This window comes from Tachyglossus aculeatus, chromosome 3 (genome assembly GCF_015852505.1).
Source record: "Tachyglossus aculeatus isolate mTacAcu1 chromosome 3, mTacAcu1.pri, whole genome shotgun sequence".
Taxonomy (NCBI): domain Eukaryota; kingdom Metazoa; phylum Chordata; class Mammalia; order Monotremata; family Tachyglossidae; genus Tachyglossus; species Tachyglossus aculeatus.
Window position 1 is genome coordinate 19012675 of NC_052068.1, and position 21968 is coordinate 19034642.

General features: G+C 44.5%; 1 protein-coding gene across 4 annotated transcripts in view; it reads left to right on the forward strand.

Moving 5' to 3' along the window:
* MARCHF8 (membrane associated ring-CH-type finger 8) overlaps window positions 1-21968 on the forward strand; it is a 231933-nt gene that overhangs the window by 154632 nt on the left and 55333 nt on the right. For all 4 annotated transcript variants that reach the window (XM_038743686.1, XM_038743689.1, XM_038743687.1 and 1 more), the window contains one exon: window positions 16611-16661. In XM_038743686.1, coding sequence (XP_038599614.1) covers window positions 16611-16661 — 51 coding nt within the window. The remainder of the gene's footprint in view (window positions 1-16610; window positions 16662-21968) is intronic.

Genomic DNA, 21968 nt, shown 5'->3' on the forward strand with positions numbered 1-21968 from the left:
ACTACATGCCGAGCACTGTTCTGAGCGCTGGTGGGGGGAGTACAAGGTGATCAGGTTGTCCCACATGGGGCTCACAGTCTTAATTCCTATTTTACAGATGAGGTAACTGAAGCACAGAGAAATGAAGTGACTTGGCCAAGGTCACACAGCGGACAAGTGGTGGAAGCGGGATTAGATCCCACATCCTTTGACTCCCAAGCCCTTGCTGTTTGCTAATCAGGCAAAGATAACAGTATAAGACCAAACCAGTATAAAGTCCTTTTCCACAAAGGCTGAGTTTGACATGTACAAGGGATAGCAGATGGGTAGAGTATTCTCATGATTAAGGTTCCAGCTTAATCCTTCCTTTTCTCCCTTTCTCCAATCTTTAACGACTCACGTATTCCTTGAGCTTTCAAAAAATAGCGAGTGGCTCTGCAGTAGTGTTTGCTAATTCCTCGAGTACTCTAAGGGGTATGTCATCAGACAGTTTAACTCATTCATTCAATCATATTTATTGAGCGCTTACTGTGTGCAGAGCACTGTACTAAGCGGTTGGTTTTTATAAGAATACCTTTTTCTCTATTCAGGTTTGGCTTTCCAAAGTTTCTGGTTCATTTTAGTGACACTTCCTTTTCAGATTTCACTTTTCTAATCTTATCTCTGATTCTTTTTTAGCTTTGCCCCAGTTTATTCTTTCATAAAAAATGCCCATCTGCATGAGGAGTTATTGCCCTAAAAATTAGGGCTCTCTGTTGCCCTTTGCTCTTCAGTGCACTCAGGTATTTGTTTTTTCATATTAATGTCTGTCTCCCCTTCTAGACCGAAAGCTCATTATGGGCAGGGAAGATGTCTGCTAATTCTGTTGTATCATACTCTTACAAGTGCTAGTACAATGCCCTGCACATAGTAAGGGCTTAATAAATATGACTAATTGTTTATGCCCACCCTAAGCATTTATATGTGTAGTTATAGTTGCTATTTCTGTCTGGCTCCCTTGTTAAAGTATAAGCTGCTTGTGGGCAGGGAATGTGTCATGCTTCTCTTGGACCTCCCAGGCACTTGGCCTGGTGGAAAAACACAGGATTAGGAGTCAGGAGATCTGGGTTCTAATCCCAATTCTGCCACTTGTTTGCTGTGTGACCATGGGCAAGTCACTTAACTACTCTGTATCTGTTTTGTCATCTGTAAAATAGGGATTAAATTCCTTTTCTCCCTCCCCCTTAGACTGTGAGCTTCATGTAGAACAGGAACTGCATCCCATCTGATTGTCTTGTATTCATCACAGTGCCTGGCAGCTAGTAACCACTTAACAAATACCGCATAGTAAGCATTTAACATACACCACAATTATTATTACTATTATTATTACAAAGTACAGTGCGTTGCATCAGTAGTTGCTCGATTAATGCCATTACCACTATTACACTTCCCATCTCTCCCCTTCTGTGGGGCTTAGTTTTTCCTGCTTTGCATAAAGAAAGATGTCTCTTTATGAAAAGCAACCGGCATCCTAGAGTTCATGGACCTCATAGACTTGCCAGCGGATCTGTCTTTCTGAGGCTGAAATCTTGTTTGTGTACATTTTGGGAAATATTTTTCTTTGTGTTAGTGCTCATAAGACCTCGGAACTGGTACGATTCTCATTGCCCCCACCAAAATCTCTATCCACCTTGAGTTCCTCAACTGAGTCTTTCTGGCTAGAAGGGATTAAATTATGAAGGCCTAAGGAAGCATGTACTCTAGAGATATCATAATCAGTAAGTCAATTAATGGTATTTATTGAACACTTACTGTGTTCAGAGCATTGAACTGAGCACTTGGGAGAATACAGTACAAGTTGGTAGACAGATTCCGTGTCCACAGGGAGCGTACAGTCTGGAGTGGGAGGCAGGCATTAAAATAAATTACAGATTTGTACATAAATGCTGTGGGGCTGAGAGTGGATGAATAGCAAGTGCTTAGAGAAGCAGTGTGGTCCAGTGGAAAGAGCATGGGCCTGGGAACCAGAGGACCTGAGTTCTAATCTCAGCTCTGCCACTTACCTGCTGTGTGACCTTTGGCAAGTCACTTCACTTCTTTTTGCCTCAGTTCTCTCCTCTGCAAAATGGAGATTTAGTCCTCCCTCCTACATAGAATGTGAGCCCCATGTGGGACCTGATTATCTTGTAACTACCCCAGCGCTTAAGATAGTGTTTGGCACATAGCACTTAACAAATATCCTTTTTCCTTCTTACTTCTTTCATCTTCTTCTTCTTTCCTCCTCCTCCTCCTCCTTCCAAGGGCATAGGCAATACAGAAGGGAGAGGGAGTAGGGGAATGAGGGCTTAGTCAGGGAAGGCCTCTCGGAGGGGATACGATTTAAGGGAAAGGAGCCCCAGGCCAGAGGGAAGATGTGAGCAAGGGATCGGCAGTGAGATAGATGAGATGGTGGTACAGTGAGTAGGTTGGCATTGGAGGAGCGAAGTGTGAGGGCTGGGTTTGACAGGAGAGCAGCCAGGGGACTTGGGAAGGGGCAAAGTGATTGAGTGCTTAAAAGCCAATGGTCAGGAGTTTCTGTTTGATACAGAGGTTGATGGGCAACCATTCGAGGTTCTTGAGGAATGGACTTGGACTGAAAAATGATCTGGGCAGCCGTGTGAAATAAGGACTGGAGTGGGGAGAGACAGGAGGCAGGGAGGTCCGCAAGGAGGGAAATGATCCTGTCTAGCACAGGCCAAAAACCTATCACCATCTGTATAACAAGTCCAGGCTCATAAATTCAGAGTGTAAAAAAAAATCAAACATTTGTCCTAATGAGACCTGGGCTTCTCCTGTGTAATCCCCTTTTCAGTGATTTTTATTAGAATCTCTTCGGGGAAACTGCTAGGTTCATTTACTTCAAGCAGATTCTTAGTTGACTTTAGCCAGCTGGAAGGGAGTCCAGGATAATTGGTGGTGAAATGGAGAGAGGTTACATTCATAAATATTGGCTGAATTCTTGAAAATTTTGTACATCAAAGATCAGTTTTTTCCAACATAATTATATTTGAAAACTTCTTGTAAGACTGATGGAGAGGTGCCAGGAGTAGGGTGGGTGTTTTGATGTTGCCTTCTGTTCTTTTCCTTTTCCTTTTTTTTTATTTTTTGAAGAAAATTTGGGACACCATGTGGACTTTTAAATAGTGATGATAATAATAATAATTGTGGTATTTGAGCACTTACTGTGTCCTAAGCACTGGGGTAGATACAAGATAATCAGGGTAGACAGTCCCCTAAGTGGGAGGGGCAACAGTTATTTAACCCTCAGGTGAGAAAACTGAGACCCAGAGAAGCTAAATGAGTTGTCCAAGGAATCACAGCAAGCACGTGGGATTAGAGTTGGGATTAGAGCCCAGATCCCCTGACAACCTTGCCCAGGCTTTTTCCACTAAGGCATTCTCCTTCCCATTGCTAGATCGGACTTTGAGCCCCATGTGGGATGACATGATGACCTTGTATCTACCCCAACGCTTAGAGCAGTGCTTGACACATTGTAAGCTCTTAACAAATTCCACCATTATTATTATTGGGAAATTTGAGTGACACAACTCTTCCGTAGTAAGGGGAATTCTTGTACGAGGGGAACTTTAAAATTGAGGAGGCAGATGATTTACTGTTGGAGGGCTGCCCGAAATATTTGAGTCTGCATGGGGGTTAGGATGGCGTCATCTGGCTTCCATTCTAAATCGCTATTTAATGGGCCATATTTTAGAGGATTTGGGCAAAACTTGGGGTGGTGACAAAGGCTTTGGAGGCCATGGGTTCAAATCCCAGCTCCCCCAACTGTCAGCTGTGTGATTTTGGGCAAGTCACTTAACTTCTCTCAGTTACCTCATCTGTAAAATGGGGATGAAAACTGTGAGCCCCCGTGGGACAACCTGATCACCTTGTAACCTCTCCAGCGCTTAGAACAGTGCTTTGCACATAGTAAGCGCTTAACAAATACCATCATTACTGTTATATTAAGGTCAGGCCAGGCCTGTAAATTCCATGATGGTTGGAACCAAGTCTACCAACTCTATTGTATTATACTCTCCCAAACCCCTAGTCGTAGCTCATGGCTTATTCATTCATTCATTTCATTCAATCGTATTTATTGAGCAATTACTGTGTGCAAAACACTCTACTGAGTGCTTGAGAGAGTACAGTATAACAACAAACAGGCACATTCCTGCCCACAATGAGCTCAGTCTAGAGATAGCGGACAAAACCCAAGCCTGGGAGTCAGAAAGACTTGGGTTCTCATCCTGATTCATTCATTCATTCATTCAGTCATATTTATTGAGCGCTTACTGTATGCAGAGCACTGTACTAAGTGCTTGGGAAGTCCAAGTTGGCAACAGATAGAGACGGTCCCAACCCAACAGCAGGCTCACAGTCTAGAAGGGGGAGACAGATAACAAAACAAAACATATTAACAAAATAAAATAAATAGAATAAATATGTACAAATAAAATAAATAAATAGAGTAGTAAATACGTACAAACATATATACATATATACAGGTGCTGTGGGGAGGGGAAGGAGGTAAGGCGGGGGGATGGGGAGGGAAAGGATGGGGAGAAGAAGGAGGGGGTGCTCAGTCTGGGAAGGCCTCCTGGAGGAGGTGAGCTCTCAGTAGGGCCCTGAAGGGAGGAAGAGAGCTAGCTTGGCGGATGAGCAGAGGGAGGGCATTCCAGGCCCGGGGGATGACGTGGGCCGGGGGTCGATGGCGGGACAGGCGAGAACGAGGTACGGTGAGGAGATTTGCAGCAGAGGAGCAGAGGGTGTGGGCTGGGCTGGAGAAGGAGAGAAGGGAGGTGAGGTAGGAGGGGGCGAGGAGATGGACAGCATTGAAGCCCAGGGTGAGGAGTTTCTGCCTGATTCGCAGATTGATTGGTAGCCACTGGAGATTTGTGAGAAGGGGAGTGATATGCCCAGAGCGTTTCTGGACAAAGATAATCCGGGCAGCAGCATGAAGTATGGATTGAAGTGGAGAGAGACACGAGGATGGGAGATCAGAGAGAAGGCTGATGCAGTAGTCCAGACGGGATAGGATGAGAGCTTGAATGAGCAGGGTAGCGGCATGGATGGAGAGGAAAGGGCGGATCTTGGCAATGTTGCGGAGCTGAGACCGGCAGGTTTTGGTGACGGCTTGGATGTGAGGGGTGAACGAAAGAGCGGAGCCGAGGATGTCACCGAGGTTGCGGGCTTGTGAGACGGGAAGGATGGTAGTGCCGTCAACAGAGATGGGAAAGTCAGGGAGAGGGCAGGGTTTGGGAGGGAAGGCAAGGAGTTGTCTTGGACATGTTGAGTTTTAGGTGGCGGGCGGACATCCAGATGGAGATGTCCTGAAGGCAGGAGGAGATGCGAGCCTGGAGAGAGGGAGAGAGAGCAGAGGCAGAGATTGAGATTTGGGTGTCATCAGCGTAGAGATGATAGTTGAAGCTGTGGGAGCGAATGAGGTCACCAAGGGAGTGCACGTAGATCCAGACTGTGAGCCTGTTGTTGGGTAGGGACCGTCTCTATATGTTTCCAGCTTGTACTTGTCAAGCACCTATTACAGTGCTCTGCACACAGTAAGCGCTTAATACGATTGAATGAGTGAATGAATGAATGAATGGCAAACATAGCTCACGCTGACCGCCCCGTTTGAGGGATTGTTTAATGAAGCCTGTTGCAAACGGGTCTCCTGGGGGTTTTGAGGGTTTGTGTATAGCTGTCACCCTTTGATAGTTGCTGATAGGCCTCTGAGAATTCTTGTCTGATTTGAACGGATGAGTTACCATTTCATAAACTTTTTCATGAATGCTCAGTAATGAGTGAAATGCTAACTGCAGTTTTGCAGGTGGCTACTGAAAGAACTTTAATAAAGCTTGGAGCATCAAACTAGAAAAGCAGATGCTAATCCCATTGTCCATCCCGGGAATTCTGCCCAGTTTTCAATGTCTGCACATACTGATCAAGGCTAGCAAATAATAATGGTAATAATCATGATGGCATTTGTTAAGTACTCACTATGGGCAAAGCACTGTTCTAAGCGCTGGGCACTGTTTTAAGCGCTGGATGTAATGATGATAACTGCCTCCCCAGCTGCTCTTTCTTCATTCCGTCATTCATTCAATCACATTTATTGAGCACTTACTGTGTGCGAAGTACTGTACTAAGTGCTTGGGAGAATACACTACAACAGTAAACCAGCATATTCCCTACCCACAATGAGTTTACAATCTAGAGGTGGGGAGACAGATATCAATACTAATAAATAAATTAGAGATATGTACATAAGTGCTGTGGGGCTGGGAAGGGGGAGAACAAAGGGAGCAAATCAGGGTGACACAGAAGGGAGTGGAAGAAGAGGAAAGGAGGGGTTTAGTCTGGGAAGGTCTCTTCGAGGAGATGCGTGCTCAGTAGGGCTTTGAAGAGGGAGCAGAGTCATTGTGTCTTGAGGATGGGAGTCTCCCCATTTATCCCTATTTAGGAGCAATGTGGCTTAGTAGAAAGAGCACGGGCTTGGTAGTCAGAGGTCGTGAGTTCCAATCCCTGCTCTGCCACTTCTCAACTGTGTGACTTTGGGCAAGTCACTTAACTTCTCCGTGCTTCATTTACCTCATCTGTAAAATGGGGATTAAGACTGTGAGCCCCATGTGGGACAATCTGACTACCTTATATCTACCCCAGCGCTTAGAACAGTGCCTGTCACATATCTGCGCATCAGGCAGAAACTCCTCACCCCTGGCTTCAAGTCTGTCCATCCCCTCGCCCCCTCCTACCTCCCTTCTCTCCTTCTACAGCGCACCCCGCACCCTCTGCTCCTCTGCCGCTAATCTCCTCACCGTACCTCGTTCTCGCCTGTCCCGCCGTCGACCCCCGGCCCACGTCATCCCCCGGGCCTGGAATGCCCTCCCTCTGCCCATCCGCCAAGCTAGCTCTCTTCCTCCCTTCAAGGCCCTACTGAGAGCTCACCTCCTCCAGGAGGCCTTCCCAGACTGAGCCCTTTCCTTCCTCTCCCCCTCGTCCCCCTCTCCATCCCCCCATCTCACCTCCTTCCCTTCCCCACAGCCCCTGTATATATGTATATATGCTTGTACATATTTATTACTCTATTTATTTATTTATTTATTTTACTTGTACATATCTATTCTATTTATTTTATTTTGTTAGTATGTTTGGTTTTGTTCTCTGTCTCCCCCTTTTAGACTGTGAGCCCACTGTTGGGTAGGGACTGTCTCTATATGTTACCAACTTGTACTTCCCAAGCGCTTAGTACAGTGCTCTGCACACAGTAAGCGCTCAATAAATACGATTGATGATGATGATGATGATAGTAAGCGCTAAACAAATACGATCATCATCATCATCATTTCGCACTCTACCTCTTGGGAGAAGAGGGAGGACTCAGATTGCTCTTTGTTCCCTCAAAGCTACTTTACATCAGTTAATGATAGTGATTGAGAGCTTACTGTGTGCAGAGCACTGTACTAGGCGCTTGGGAGACTTCAGGATAACAGTTGGAAGTCACTCTCCCTCGCCCCTTGAGTTTCCAGGACTCTACCAGTCTCAGCTACAGGAGGGAGAGTCAAGCAGAGGCCTACCCATTCCATTCCTAGCTTGGCCAGTGGCTAGCGAGTGGCAGGCAATCTGCTACAAGTCAAACCTCACCCGTGCTGGGCAGCAGCGGCATGGGGGAGAGTTGAGGTCGGAGACTCGAGTTTACTGCACGGAAGGAAGCAATGGTAAATCGCTTCCGTATTTTGACCAAGAAAACTCTATCGATACACTGCCAGAACAATGGCTGATAGAGGTGGGGCGTTCTGGGAGAGATGTGTCCGTGACATCGCTATGGGTCAGAGGAGACTCGAAAGCGTAAGACAGGACAAGTCACATTCCCTACCCACAAGGAGCTACCCGCTGCGAACTTCACCGTGTCATCCTTGGAAACCCAACTTCTGCCCCCTCCCCAACCCATCTCTTCTCTCGCCCAGTCCATCTTTCCCTACCCACAAGGAGCTACCCGCTGCGAACTTCACCGCGTCATCCTTGGAAACCCAACTTCTGCCCCCTCCCCAACCCATCTCTTCTCTCACCCAGTCCATCTTTTCTCTCACCCAGTCCACCTCCCCAGCAACCCATCTCCACCCCTGCACCATCTCTTCTTTCCCTACTGCAACTGCTAGGGGCTGTCATCTGTCACTGTCCTGCTAACTCCTCTGATTTTCTGAGCCGTTTTGATCATTTTTTCAGCGACCTTCTCTCATTCTCCTCCCCTACACTGGTTCTCAAGGACTAGTTATCACCCTTGGTTATTTTACCATTCCAATTGTCAGCTGTGGGATTTTGGGCAGGTCACTTAACTTCTCTGTGCCTCAGTTGCCTCGTCTGTAAAATGGGGATTAAGACTGTGAGCACCCCCCCCTGCCATGGGACAACCTTGATCACCTTGTAACCTCCCCAGCACTTAGAACAGTGCTTTGCACATAGTAAGCACTTAATAAATGCCATTATTATTATTATTATTATTACTCACCTACCCCAAATTGCCCCATAGCCAGCCTTCTCTCCCATACCTCACTACCCTGCAAATTCAGTCAATCAGTTCTATTTATTTAGTGTTTCTTGTGTGCACAACACTGTACTAAGTGCTTGGGAGTGTATAATAGAGTAGGTTGACATGAACCCTGCCCTCAAGGAATTTACAGCGTAGCAAAATTGTTCTCTACCTCCATCAAGAGCCCTGATCTATTACTCTATTTATTTATTTATTTATTTTACTTGTACATATCTATCCTATTTATTTTATTTTGTTAGTATGTTTGGTTTTGTTCTCTGTCTCCCCCTTTTAGACTGTGAGCCCACTGTTGGGTAGGGACTGTCTCTATATGTTGCCAATTTGTGCTTCCCAAGTGCTTAGTACAGTGCTCTGCACATAGTAAGCGCTCAATAAATACGATTGATGATGATGATGATGATGATGATCTCGAGTGATTCATTCAATCATATTTATTGAGCGCTTACTGTCTGCAGAGCACTGTACTGAGCTCTTGGGAAGTACAAGTTGTCAACATATAGAGACGGTCCCTACCCAACAGTGGGCTCACAGTCTAAAAGGGGGAGACAGAGAACAAAACCAAGCATAGTAACAAAATAAAATAAATAGAATAGATATGTACAAGTAAAATAAATAAAGAAATAGAGTAATAAATATGTACAAACATATAAACAAATATACAGGTGCTGTGGGGAAGGGAAGGAGGTAAGATGGGGGGATGGAGAGGGGGACGAGGGGGAGAGGAAGGAAGGGGTTCAGTCTGGGAAGGCCTCCTGGAGGAGGTGAGCTCTCAGTAGGGCCTTGAAAAATACGGAACGCTTCACGAATTTGCATGTCATCCTTGCGCAGGGATGCACAAGGGATATTGCGCGTAATAGTACAATAATTTTGGTATTTGTTAAGCATTTACTATGTGCCATGCATTGTACTAAGTGCTGGGGTGAACACAAGCAAATTGGGTTGGAAACAGTCCCTGTCCACATAGGGTTTACGGTCCCAATCCCTATTTTATAGATGAGATAACTGAGGCAGAGAGAAGTGAAAGTCTCACAGAAGTGACAGAGCCAGGATTAGAACCCATGACCTACTGACTCTCAGGCCTGTGTTCTATCTAATCCACCATGCTGCTTCTGCTGATTCTGCTGATCTCCAGAAGAACACGGACTTGGGAGTCAGAGGACGTGGGTTCTAATCCCGGCTCCGCCACTTGTCTGCTGTTTGACCTTGGGAAGCCACTTAACTTTTCTGTGCCTCGGTTACCTCATCTGTAAAATGAAAATTAAGACTGTGAGCCCCACGAGGGACAAACTGATTACCTTGTGTCTACCCCAGCACTTAAAACAGTGCTTGGCACATAGTAAGCACGTAATGAATACCATAATTATCATTATCCTCTGGACTTATTATTCTTTCCTAGGTTGTCATGCCCCACTAGAATAATAATAATGTTGGTATTTGTTGAGCGCTTACTATGTGCCGAGCACTGTTCTAAGCGCTGGAGTAGATACAAAGTAATCAGATTGTTCCACATGGGGCTCACGGTCTTCATCCCCATTTTCCAGATGAGGGAACTGAGGCACAGAGAAGTTAAGTGACTTGCCCAAAGTCACACAGCTAACAAATGGCGGAGCTGGGATTTGAACCCATGACCTCCAACTCCCAAGCCCGGGATCTTTCCACTGAGCCATGCTGCTTCTCTAGAACCCCAGTTGCCCCTCTCGAGGCACAAATCCATGTGCTCAACCCCACCCTCTCTGCTGAACTCAACTCCTTCATATCCCTGCCGCTCCAACAATCCCATCGTATAGACTCCCAGCCCTGGGTCACCTCCTCCCTTCTTTTATAATGGCATTTATTAAGCGCTTACTATGTGCAAAGCACTGTTCTAAGCGCTGGAGCACTCCCTTCACTTCCTCTGCCCCTGAACATCTTATAATAATAATCATCATTGTAGTATTTGTTCTGCATAGTTTACTATGTGCCAGGCACTGTACTAAGTGCTGGGGTAGATACATGCTAATCGGGTTGGACCTAGTCCCTGTCCCATATAGTGCTCAGAGTCTCTATCCTCTGTTTACAGCTGAGGAAACTGAGGCATAGAAAAATGAAGTGACTTGCCCAGGGTCACACAGCAGACAAGTGGTGGAGCTGATATTAGAACCCACCACCTTCCGATTCCCAGGCCTGGGCTCTATCCACTGTGCCACCGCTGCTGTGCTGCCTGTAGTGCTGTAGAAGTAATGTCTCTGGATTTCACAGCTGTGACAACTAATTTTAGTCTCCTTATCTTTTTTTTTTCTTAAGCCCTTAGTTTTACCTCTTAGATCCCCCTCTTTAATAACCTTTTCGAAAGGATCCCATTCTTTAATAAGCTTTGTGACTCCTGTTTGAACTCTCTTCAAGCCATTTTGAGATGTCAAACCCAGACCTGGATACACTATTCTGATAAAAGTCGAATCTCTGGGGAATACAAGAGAATTGTTTTAGTGGTCCTGCCCATTATACCCCAGTGAATGCATTTTGGTATTATACTGTCTAGAATGTAAACTCCTAGAGAGCAGGGATCGTACCTACCAATTCTTTTCATTCAGTCGGATTTATTGAGCGCTTGCTGTGTGCTGAGCACTGTGTAGTAAGCGCTTGGGAAAGTACAGTACAGCAATAGACACACTCCCTGCCCACAACAAGTTTTCAGTCTAGAGGGTATTTTCCCAAGCACTTATTACAGTTACTGCTCAGAAAACACCATTGACTGCTTGATTGATTTTTCAAGGCTTTTAAAAAAGAAACAGTGCATTGCTCTCCCACGTTTAGTTTAATTATCCATATTGAATTCAGTTATGGTATTTATTAAGCTTACTGTGTGGGTAAATATAAGATAAACAGATCTGGCATAGTCTCTATCCCACCTGGTGCTCACAACTTAAGTGTAGGGGGAGGCAGGTATCTTCCTCCTGTTTTTCAGGTCAGGAAACTGAGGCCCAGAGAGGTTAAATGATTTTTCCAAGCAGGTCAGTGGCTAAGGTGGAATGAGAATCCAGGCCTCCTGACATCCAGTTCCATTCTCTTTCCACTAGGCCACTAAATGAGAGAAGGTTTGTGCTCCACCCTTGCAAATCTTAAACCCTTCATTTGGAAAAATAGCTCTCACATTGAGCAGGGTAGGCTTTTCTACACACAGGAGGGGAAAATAATAATATCTGAGATTCATTTATGTGATTTCTTTTCTATTAATGTCTGTCTTCCTCCCTCTAGACTGGGAGCTCGTTGTGGGCAGGAAATGTGCCTGTTTGTTGTTATATTGTGCTCTCCCAAGCACTTAGTACAATGCTCCGCTCACAGTAAGTGCTCAGTAAATATGAGTGAATGAATAAGTGAATTCATTAAAAGAAAAGGTTATTTATTTTATACCAAGACTTGCTTGGTGGCTCAAGTTGGAGCAAGGAGCATACCCAAAGGAATACATTGCATTTTTACAGAAACTAAAGTGCTAACACCAGTTGTAAATCTCCACAGAGGGCTCGCTTGCATCAGGCCTATATTTACCCCAAGAGGTTTATAATAATAATAATGATGGTATTTGTTAAGCATTTACTATGGGCAAAGCACTGATCTAAGTGCTGGGGAGGTTACAAGGTGATCAGGTTGTCCCATGGGGGGCTCACAGTTTTTAATCCCCATTTTTCAGATGAGGTAACTGAGGAACAGAGAAGTTAAGTGACTTGCCCAAAGTCACACGCTGACGGTTGGCAGAGCTGGAATTTGAACCCATGACTTCTGACTCCAAAGCCTGGGCTCTTTCCACCGAGCCACGCTGCTTATCAGCAATATCCACCAAGCCATCAGCAGCAGCAGCAGCAGCAGCCGTACCCCTGGTCATCTACTGAATTGTAATTTCCAAGCGCTTAGTACAGTGCTCCACACACAGGAAGCGCTCAATAAATATGATTGAGTGAATGAACCCAGGTCTTTCTTACTCCCAGGCCCGTACTCTGTCCACTAGGCCATGCAGCTGCTGTCTTTCAGCCTCCTCCCGCGTAGCCTTTTAGGCTAGTTCCTCTTCCACCTTTTGCAACTTAACAGCGAGTGTCCCTCAGGACTCCATTCTGGCTCCCTTTCTTCACTCCTTTAAAAAGTTTGTCCATTCCCAGGGCTTCAACTCTGCAGATGTTGCCCAAATCTACCACGCTAGCCCTGATCTCCCTCCTTCTCAACAATCCAGCTTCTCCAGCTTTTTTTTAAAATGGTATTTGTTGAGCACAGACTATGTGCCAGGCACTGTTCTAAGCGCAGGGGTAGATACAAAGTTGATCACAGTCTTTGCCCCACATGGGGCTCACAGTCTTCATCCCCACGTTATGGGTGAGGGAACTGAAGCTCAAGGAAGTGAAGTGACTTGTCCAGGATCACACAGCAGACGAGTGGTAAGATAGGACAAGATGAGAGCAGGAAGAAAAGATTCATTTTAATAAATCTCTAATCTTGAGACATCGAAGGACATTGTTAGAGCCCATTGGTTCGTGTCCACCTTCTGAGAACCGTGCACTACAAGAACTGTAGTCGATTCCGTAAATTAGTTTTTCCAGAGTCGGTCCTGTGCCCTAGGAATGCATTAGCTGATTGGGTATTAGGAAATCACTGCAGGACTGTTAGTCCCTTGCTTCGAGAGTGAGAGAGTTAGAGTGTGTGTGTTTGGATTCCTTTATTTTCTTTTTTCCCTTGTCTTTTCATCATTAAGAGTGTTCTCATTGGCAGAATGCATTGTCCCCATTCATCTCTGTGCTTTTCAGACTCACTGCCAATCCATAGCCCTGTGTGGATTCTGCAATCTCATCATAATTATCCCTTTGGAGTTACCAAATGTATTGGGAAAATTTCTGTGGTGCTCATAGCCTGTCAGTTAACAGAATTTCTTGGTGCTTCAGACATTTTGCCATCGGCTTCTAGGACTCTCATGGCCACAAAAGTGCTGCAGATTAGAATAAATTGGCCAGGACTGTGCTAATGTCTGGTATGTAGTGACTTAATAACAACATCACGCCCGTGACCCCTCCTTTTATCCATCCTGTGTTGACACCCATATCTACATACAGATTCACTTCTTCCTCCTTGTCTCTGGAGACTTCATCCTCTTCTTTCCAAAATATTGCAACCCTGCCTTTTTTTAAAATGAACACTATCTTGCCTTTGTATCCCCCTGATATTTTTTAGTAGTTGTATAGTAATCGTTTTTTCCAAGTCCTTACTGTTTGTAGAACATTGCATTAAGCACTGGGAAAGAATACATGGGTGGATATTAGACACTGTCCCTAACAACTAATAATTATGGTACTTGGTATTTATTTATTTATTTTACTTGTGCATATCTATTCTATTTATTTTGTTTTGTTAGTATGTTTGGTTTTGTTCTCTGTCTCCCCCTTTTAGACTGTGAGCCCACTGTTGGGTAGGGACTGTCTCTATATGTTGCCAACTTGTACTTCCCAAGCGCTTAGTACAGTGCTCTGCACACAGTAAGCGCTCAATAAATACGATTGATTGATTGATTGATTGATTGATTGATTACCATGTGCAAAGCACTGTTCTAAGTGCCGGAGCACTATTCCCTCAAAGGACTTGAGGGCAACAGATACAGAAGGAGCAATGAAATAATTTAAAAAAATATATAAGAGATAAGGACAGATTCAAATGAAAACATAAATCAGTAGGGTACTGCAGTTGGAGAAAAGAACTCCCTTTCCTTACTCGCTTGTGGCGATTTTTTTTCTTGGAACTTCGGTAACTTGGATGAGGAAGACTGTTTCCCACTGCAGTGTACTGTAGTTGCAATAGTATGCTGAAATTTGAATCTTAGCTAGTCACCCACTCAAGTTGCATATTATTAAATTGAGAGCAGTTGGCATCTGTGCTAAGGTGAAGCAATATCTTTTGGAAAATATGCTGCTAGCATTTTCGGTGTTTCAAAAATAATCTGTATACCTTCAGAACCTGGATTAGATGTGATCACTTGAAAATTAAGATTCATTCTTTACCCTAAGGGTTAGCGGATTTGGGATAGATTGATTGAGTTAGGAAAACATCCCCAGTCTGTTACCTAGAGAAGTAGCTAGAGTAGTAGTATGGCTCAGTGGAAAGAGCCCGGGTTTGGGAGTCAGAGGTCATGGGTTCGAATGCCGACTCTGCCACTTAGCCGTGTGACTTTAGGCAAGTCGCTTAACTTCTCTGTGCCTCAGTTACCTCATCTGTAAAATGGGGATTAAGACAGTGAGCCCCACGTGGGACAACCTGATCACTTTGTATATGCCCCAGCACTTAGAACAGTGCTTCGCACATAGTAAGCGCCTAACAAATGCCATTATTATTATTACGTACAAATTAACATTTGGGAATCATTAGAAGCTGCCTTGTATACCACAACTATCCTGACAGGTCATTGGGAGAGAGGTCATCCTCATGGTAGCAAAGATCCCTACCATAAAGTGGGCATTGGTGTCCCCCTAGACTGTAAGCTCACTGAAATACCAAATTCTAGAGAAGCAGCGTGGCTCAGTGGAAAGAGCACGGGCTTTGGAGTCAGGTCATGGGTTCGAATGCCGGCTCTGCCACATGTCTGCTGTGTGACCTTGGGCAAGTCACTTAACTTCTCTGAGCCTCAGTTACTTCATCTGTAAAATGGAGATTAAGACTGTGAGCCCCATGTGGGACAACTTGATCACCTTGTATCCCCCCCAGCGCTTAGAACAGTGCCTGGCACATAGTCTGTGCTCAACAAATGCCATTATTATTATTATTGGCAGGGTGCATTTCTACCAGTTATTTTGTACTCTCCCAAATGCTTAGTACAGTGTTCTGCTCTCAGTAAGTGCTTAATAAATATCAGTCAGATGTATTCATTGAAGGATTACTGGGTGCAGAGCACTGTACTAAGCTCAAGAGAGGGTACAGTATAATTAAGTTGGTAAACACATTCCCTTCCCATGTCGAACTAATAGTCTAGAGGAAATATCACCGATGATAATGCCCAAGAAAAATAGAATCGGCACAGGCCTCTACATTTGTCTTTTGTCCCTGCCGTTTAAGAATGTGAATATTCATATTTCATTCATTCAGTCATATTTATTGAGCGCTGTGTGCAGAGCACTGTACTATGCGCTTGGTTCGTTCATACAGTTGAGAGGAATGGAATGTTTCCTTTTTAACAGTATAGAAGTTTATTTATTTTAATAAATATTTTACCACCCTAAGGCTAATTTTCTAGTGTCACAATTCAAAGTCCGCCTAGTGTTTTTACCATTTCAGTAGAGGTACTTACTGAACACCGACTGAGTGCTAGCTTGTAAGGTCCCTGTGAGCAGGAATCGGGTTTACCCACTCTGTTGTACTCTCCCCAGTGCTTAGTGTGATATACTGCACACAGGAATCACTCAATAAATACCATTGATTGACTGACTGACAAATACTAAGTATTTGTGAGAGGACTCCAAAAGCACGAATCTCGCAGAGAAGCAGTGTGGCCTAGTGGAAAGAGCACAGGGCTCAGAGTGAGAGGACATATGTTTTAATCCCAGCTCTGCCACGTACATTTTGTGTGACTTGGACAAGTCACTTAACTTCTCTATGCCTCAGTTCCTTCAACTGTAAAAACGAGGATTCAGTATGGATTTTCCACAGTACTTAAACTTTGAGCCCTCTGTGGGACCTGATGTTCTTGTAGTTGCCCCAAGTGCTCAGTACATAGTAAGTGCTTAACAGATGTCGTAATGTAAGCTCATTGTAGGCCTGGAATGTCCGTTATATTGTTATATTCTCTCCCAAGTGCTTAGTAACAGTGCTCTGCACACAATAAGCTCTCAATAAATACGATTGATTGGACTGTACAGTACACGCATCCCTTGACCCCCAGGATCTTACAATCCAATGAGGGAGGTAGATGGACAAAAATATTTGAAAATCATTTGCCAAGATGTTATTGTTATAATGAGATATCATTGTGTTTTTGTCATGGTGATTTGATAACTCACCTGTTTGGTTTAACCCTCTACGAAATACTCAGAAGTAACACTTAAATTTTGTTCTTTTACAGAACGAGAAAGCCCTGGGGCATTCCTTAAGCCGTTCCAGTAACATTTCTAAGGTAATGTAGGTAGTATATTAGCTACTCCCTTTTATAGTTCTGTGATGTCTTAGTTGTTGTGTTTTGTTGTCTGTTCCCAAAGCCTTTATTTCAGAGAACACAAAGCATCGTTTGCTTCCTTCTCAACAAATCCCTGTAAAGCGTCTAAGAATTTCATTGTCTCCCCTCTGCAGTTAGAGATTTAAGGCACAAAATGTTAGTGATCTTTCTAAAATTACCTGGTGAGTCAGAATGATCCAGCAGCACGGAGTTAGTAAGCTCCATTTGGAACTCAGTGCTCTTTCAAAAGTGCAATAACATCAATATGTTTGAATTCTGGCAGCCGCTAAAGGAATTTACTCAGACGGTGGGTTTGCGGAGACAGAAACAGCAGCAGCACGGCCTAGTGGAAAGAGGACAAAGCTGGAAGTCAGGAAAACTGGGCTCTAATCCCAGCTCTCCTACTTGCCTGGGGTGGGACTTTGAGCCAGTCCTTTCACTTCCCTGTGCCTGAGTTTCCTCATCTTTAAAATGTAATACCTGCCCTTCCTTTAGGAGTGTAGGCCCCTTGTAGGACTGCACTGTTTCTGATATAATTATCCTGTGTCTATCCCAGCATTTAGAAGCGCTTGGGCCAAACAGTCTTCTAGACTGTGAGCCCGTTGTTGGGTACGGACCGCCTCTATATGTTGCCGACTTGTACTTCCCAAGCGCTTAGTACAATGCTCAATAAATACGATTGAACGAATAAACAAATGTTATCATTATTATTTGTTGTGATTGTTAGTATTTCCCCTCTGCCCTCCATGGTAGAAGTCAACATTTAGAAGTGAGCCCCCGTCTCGAATACTCTCCCCTACCTATCAAGGGAGTGGCACCAGGAGAAAGGCCTAGTGGAAAACGAGTTCAAACTGATGAATTTACCTATTTACAATTCTGTTTATCTATTTTGATGCTGTTGATGCCTGTCTACTTGTTTTGTTTAGTTGTCTGTCTCCCCCTTCTAGACTGTGAGCCTGTTGTTGGGTAGGGATTGTCTCGATCTGTTGCTAAATTGCACTTTCCAAGCACTTAGTACAGTGCTGTGCACACAGTAAGCGCTTAATAAATGCAATTGAATGAATGAATCTCTCTCCTGCCACTTGGCATTCCACTCCTCTAGTGCCAGTGTACTTCCTGTGTCTTGATCTCATCTATCCCCCCATCAATCCCTTGCCCACGGAATGCCCTCCCCCTTATATGTTATCTGACAGGCCACCGCTTTGCATTTTCTCCCCTTCCTCTCCCCCTCGTCCCCCTCTCCATCCCCCCGGCCTTACCTCCTTCCCTTCCCCACAGCACCTGTATATATGTAAATATGTTTGTACATATTTATTACTCTATTTATTTATTTTACTTGTACATATCTATTCTGTTTATTTTATTTTGTTAACATGTTTTGTTCTCTGTGTCCCCCTTCTAGACTGTGAGCCCACTGTTGGGTAGGGACCGTCTCTATATGTTGCCAACTTGTACTTCCCAAGTGCTTAGTACAGTGCTGTGCCCACAGTAAGCGCTCAATAAATACAATTGATTGATTGATTTTCAAAGTCCTATCGAGACCGTGAGCCCCACATGGGGCAGGGGCTGTGTCCAACCCCGTTAGCTTGTATCCATTTTGTATAGTGCCTGGTACACATTAAGTGCTTAACAATACAAGAATAATAATAATAATAATAATAATAATAATAATAATATCTCCTTGAAGAGTCCTGACTAAGCCCTCATTTCACCTATTCACCTGCCCTTCTGCATGGGATATGCACTTGGGATTGTTCCCCTTAAGGTCTCCAATAGTCACTCCTCCCCCAGCCCCTCAGCACTTATTTACACAGCCTTACACTCTGCCATTTCCCCTATCTATTTTGTTTTTGATGTCTTTTCATTTAATGGCTAGAGAGAGCAAGGTTTAGTTGCAAGAACACAGGCTTGGGAGTCAGAGAATGTGGGTTCTAATGCCAGACCTGCCACTTGTCTGCTGTGTGACCTTGGGCAAGTCACTTCATTTCTTTGTGCCTCAGTTACTTCATCTGGAAAATGGGGATTAAAAGTGTGAGCCCCACGTGGGACAAGCTGATTGCCCTGTATGTACCCCAATGCTTAGAACAGTGCTTGGCACATAATAGGTACTTAACAAATACCATTATTATTAATATTAGTATTACCTGGATACTGTAAGCTCTTTGTGGGAGGTCGTGTCTACTAACGGTTTGGTATTGTCCTCTCCCAAGAGCTTAGTACAGTACTCTGCACTCAGTAAGTACTCAATAAATACCATTGATTAATTGCCAGATGAAGGCCAAGAGAAATTAAGGCACTTGCCCCCAGCTCACACCCGAACAAAGTAAATGGAGAAGCTGGGATTAGACCCCAAGTAGTGACTGGAGCCCAAGCCTGGGATCCAGAAGGTCGTGGGTTCCAATCCCAGCTCTAACACTTGTCTGCTGTGTGACCTTGGGCAAGTCACTTCACTTCTCTGGGCCTCCGTTATCTCATCTGGAAAATGGGGATAAAGACTGTGAGCCCCACGTGAGGGACAGGGACCGTGTCCAACCCAATTTGTTTATATCCACCCCAGCTCTCAGCACAGTGCCTGGCACACAGTAGGCGCTTAACAAATACCTCGGTTATTATTATTATTGCTTCCAGTCACTGGCTCTTTCCCAAATAGAGTCACTGACTCTATTTAATCGAACTGTGCTCAGGCCCGTGACAAAAAGCCTGGAAACTAGTGTCAAAATTCATACTGTTGGGATTCCAGATTAGTGTCAGAAGCCCCGTGACATAGCTTCAGCATTCCACATGTTGAAAAATAGCCCATGCGGGCACATAAGCCGTAATTCCTTCCTTATTCATAGGATTTTTCAGAATGTCATCAGATATGGGCGTTTCACCAGTCTTCACTTCTAATAAGCCAAAGCAGTGGTTTGAAATGGAAATAATGTAATATGGAATTCAATTTAGAAAGCAGTGGACATTAGTCTAAAGGGCCTGAATTGTTATATTTCACATCCTTGTCTCCACCGTGTATATATTTACAATTGTAAATGGTCGATTTTAAATAATTGCCATTCTTAGCATATTTGGGACATTTCATTCATGCCACTGCTCCCTCACGAGCAAGCACTGACCAAAAGCTGTCCGATAAGATTGCAGCAAGAGAATATTTATTTATATATAAATATATATTTTATAATGCTGTCATTGTTTCCCCAGGGCCACATTAGTATTAAGTAGCAAAGTCATTCAAACTGAATTCATTCATTCAATCGTATTTATTGAGTGCTTACTGGGTGCAGAGCACTGTACTAAGCACTTGGGAAGTACAAGCTGGCAACATATAGAGACGGTCCCTACCCAACAGCGGGCTCAAAGTCTTCAGAATCAGACTACAAACTGTGGCATTCAGACCCTAGCCATCTTTAATTTAGCGTCACTGTAAAAAATGTCCTTTTATCATACTTCATCAATCGCATTTATTGAGCGCTTACTGTGTGCAGAGCACTGTACTAAGCGCTTGTACTTACTAAGCGCTCATACTTCATTGTTAGAGAGTTGCATTGAACCGACTGTGAACAAGACCTCAAGAATAGTCAGCGAGCTGTGTGTCTGATCCCTGGAGGATGAGCCGTAAACTTTAGTGAGATTAAGAGCAGGCCTGCATCTTTACACTCCACCCAACTCTCTTCTCTCATTTGTTTTTGAGCAGAAAAGCCCCAACGTGCATTCCGAACTTAAATTTTCCCATTCTAGGTAGTATTTTTGGCCTGTACTCAATTTTTTTTTAAGTAACATTTCAGAGTATTTAGTTTTTTGATTGAGTTGAATTTCCTTACTCTGGATAGCCACAGGAGAGTTTCAAATCTGTGCCTCCACCTAGGGTTTTTGCATTCTTCACGGAGTCCATAAGACTCGGTAGTGTGCCCCCAGATTCTTCCCTGACTTGGAAAACTCTTCTAGCAAGATGCATTTTTAGGTACGTGGGCACACTGAGGAGATGGGGAAGCACGTTCTCCGTCCTGAATAGGGAAGGCATTGTACACGTAAATGTACACTAAGGGTCCAAGTATGGATTTCCCCTCTAGGTCGTTATGGGCAGGGCAAGTGTCTGCTAAGTCTCTTGTAATAGTAATAATAACAATGATAATAACAATGGCATTTATTAAGCGCTTACTATGTGCAAAGCACTGTTCTAAGCTGCTGGGGAGGTTACAAGGTGATCAGGTTGTCCCACAGGGGGCTCACAGTCTTAATCCAGCGTAGCTCAGTGGAGAGAGCCCAGGCTTTGGAGTCAGAGATCATAGGTTCGAATCCCGGCTCCGCTACGTGTCTGTTGTGTGACCTTGGGTAAGTCACTAAACTTCTCTGAGCCTCAGTTACCTCATCTGTAAAATGGGGATTAAGACTGTGAGCCCCACATGGGACAGCCTCATTACCTTGTTTCCCCTCCCCAGTGCTTAGAACAGTGCTTTGCACATAGTAAGCGCTTAACAAATGCCATTATTATTATTATTATTATTAATCCCCATTTTACAGATGAGGTAACTGAGGCACAGAGAAGTTAAATGACTTGCCCACAGTCACACAGCTGACAATTGGCAGAGCTGGGATTTGAACCCATGCCCTCCTTCCACTGAACCACGCTGCTTCTTGTACTCTCCCAAGCACTTAGTACGTTGCTCTGTGCATAGTAAGCACTCAATAAATACCATGGATCGATTGATATGGGGAGGAAATGGAGGATTGGGGAGGGGGGGGCGGTTGTCCAGAGGAAAAAGCAGGGGCCTGGTCAAAGGACTTGGGTTCCTATCCCAGTGCTGACGTTTGCCTGCTTGTGACCTCGGGCAAGTCACTTAATTTCTCTGTGCCTCAGTTCCCTCATCTAAAATGGGGGTTCAATACTTATTCCCTCTCCCCCTTAAATTATGAACCCCTTATGGTTCAGGGACTGTGTTCCATCTAGCTGCAGGGGATCTATCCCAGCGCTTAGTACAGCGCTTGGAGCGCCGTGCCGCCTCTGCTACTTTGAACAGAGGGCAGCGGGATGAGGGGAGCAGGTGTCCAGCTGTGGAGCTCCATCCTTCAGGCCACAGGGAAGGGGAGATGAGCAGAGCTAGCATGGTGAGAAACAACATGCTGTAGTGGATAGAGCAGCACAGGCCTGGGATTCAGAGGTCTTGAGTTCTAATCCTAGCCCCACCACTTGTCCACCGTGTGACCTTGGGCAAGTCACTTCACTTCTCTGCACCCCAGTTACCTCATCTATAAAATGGGGATTAAGAGTGTGGG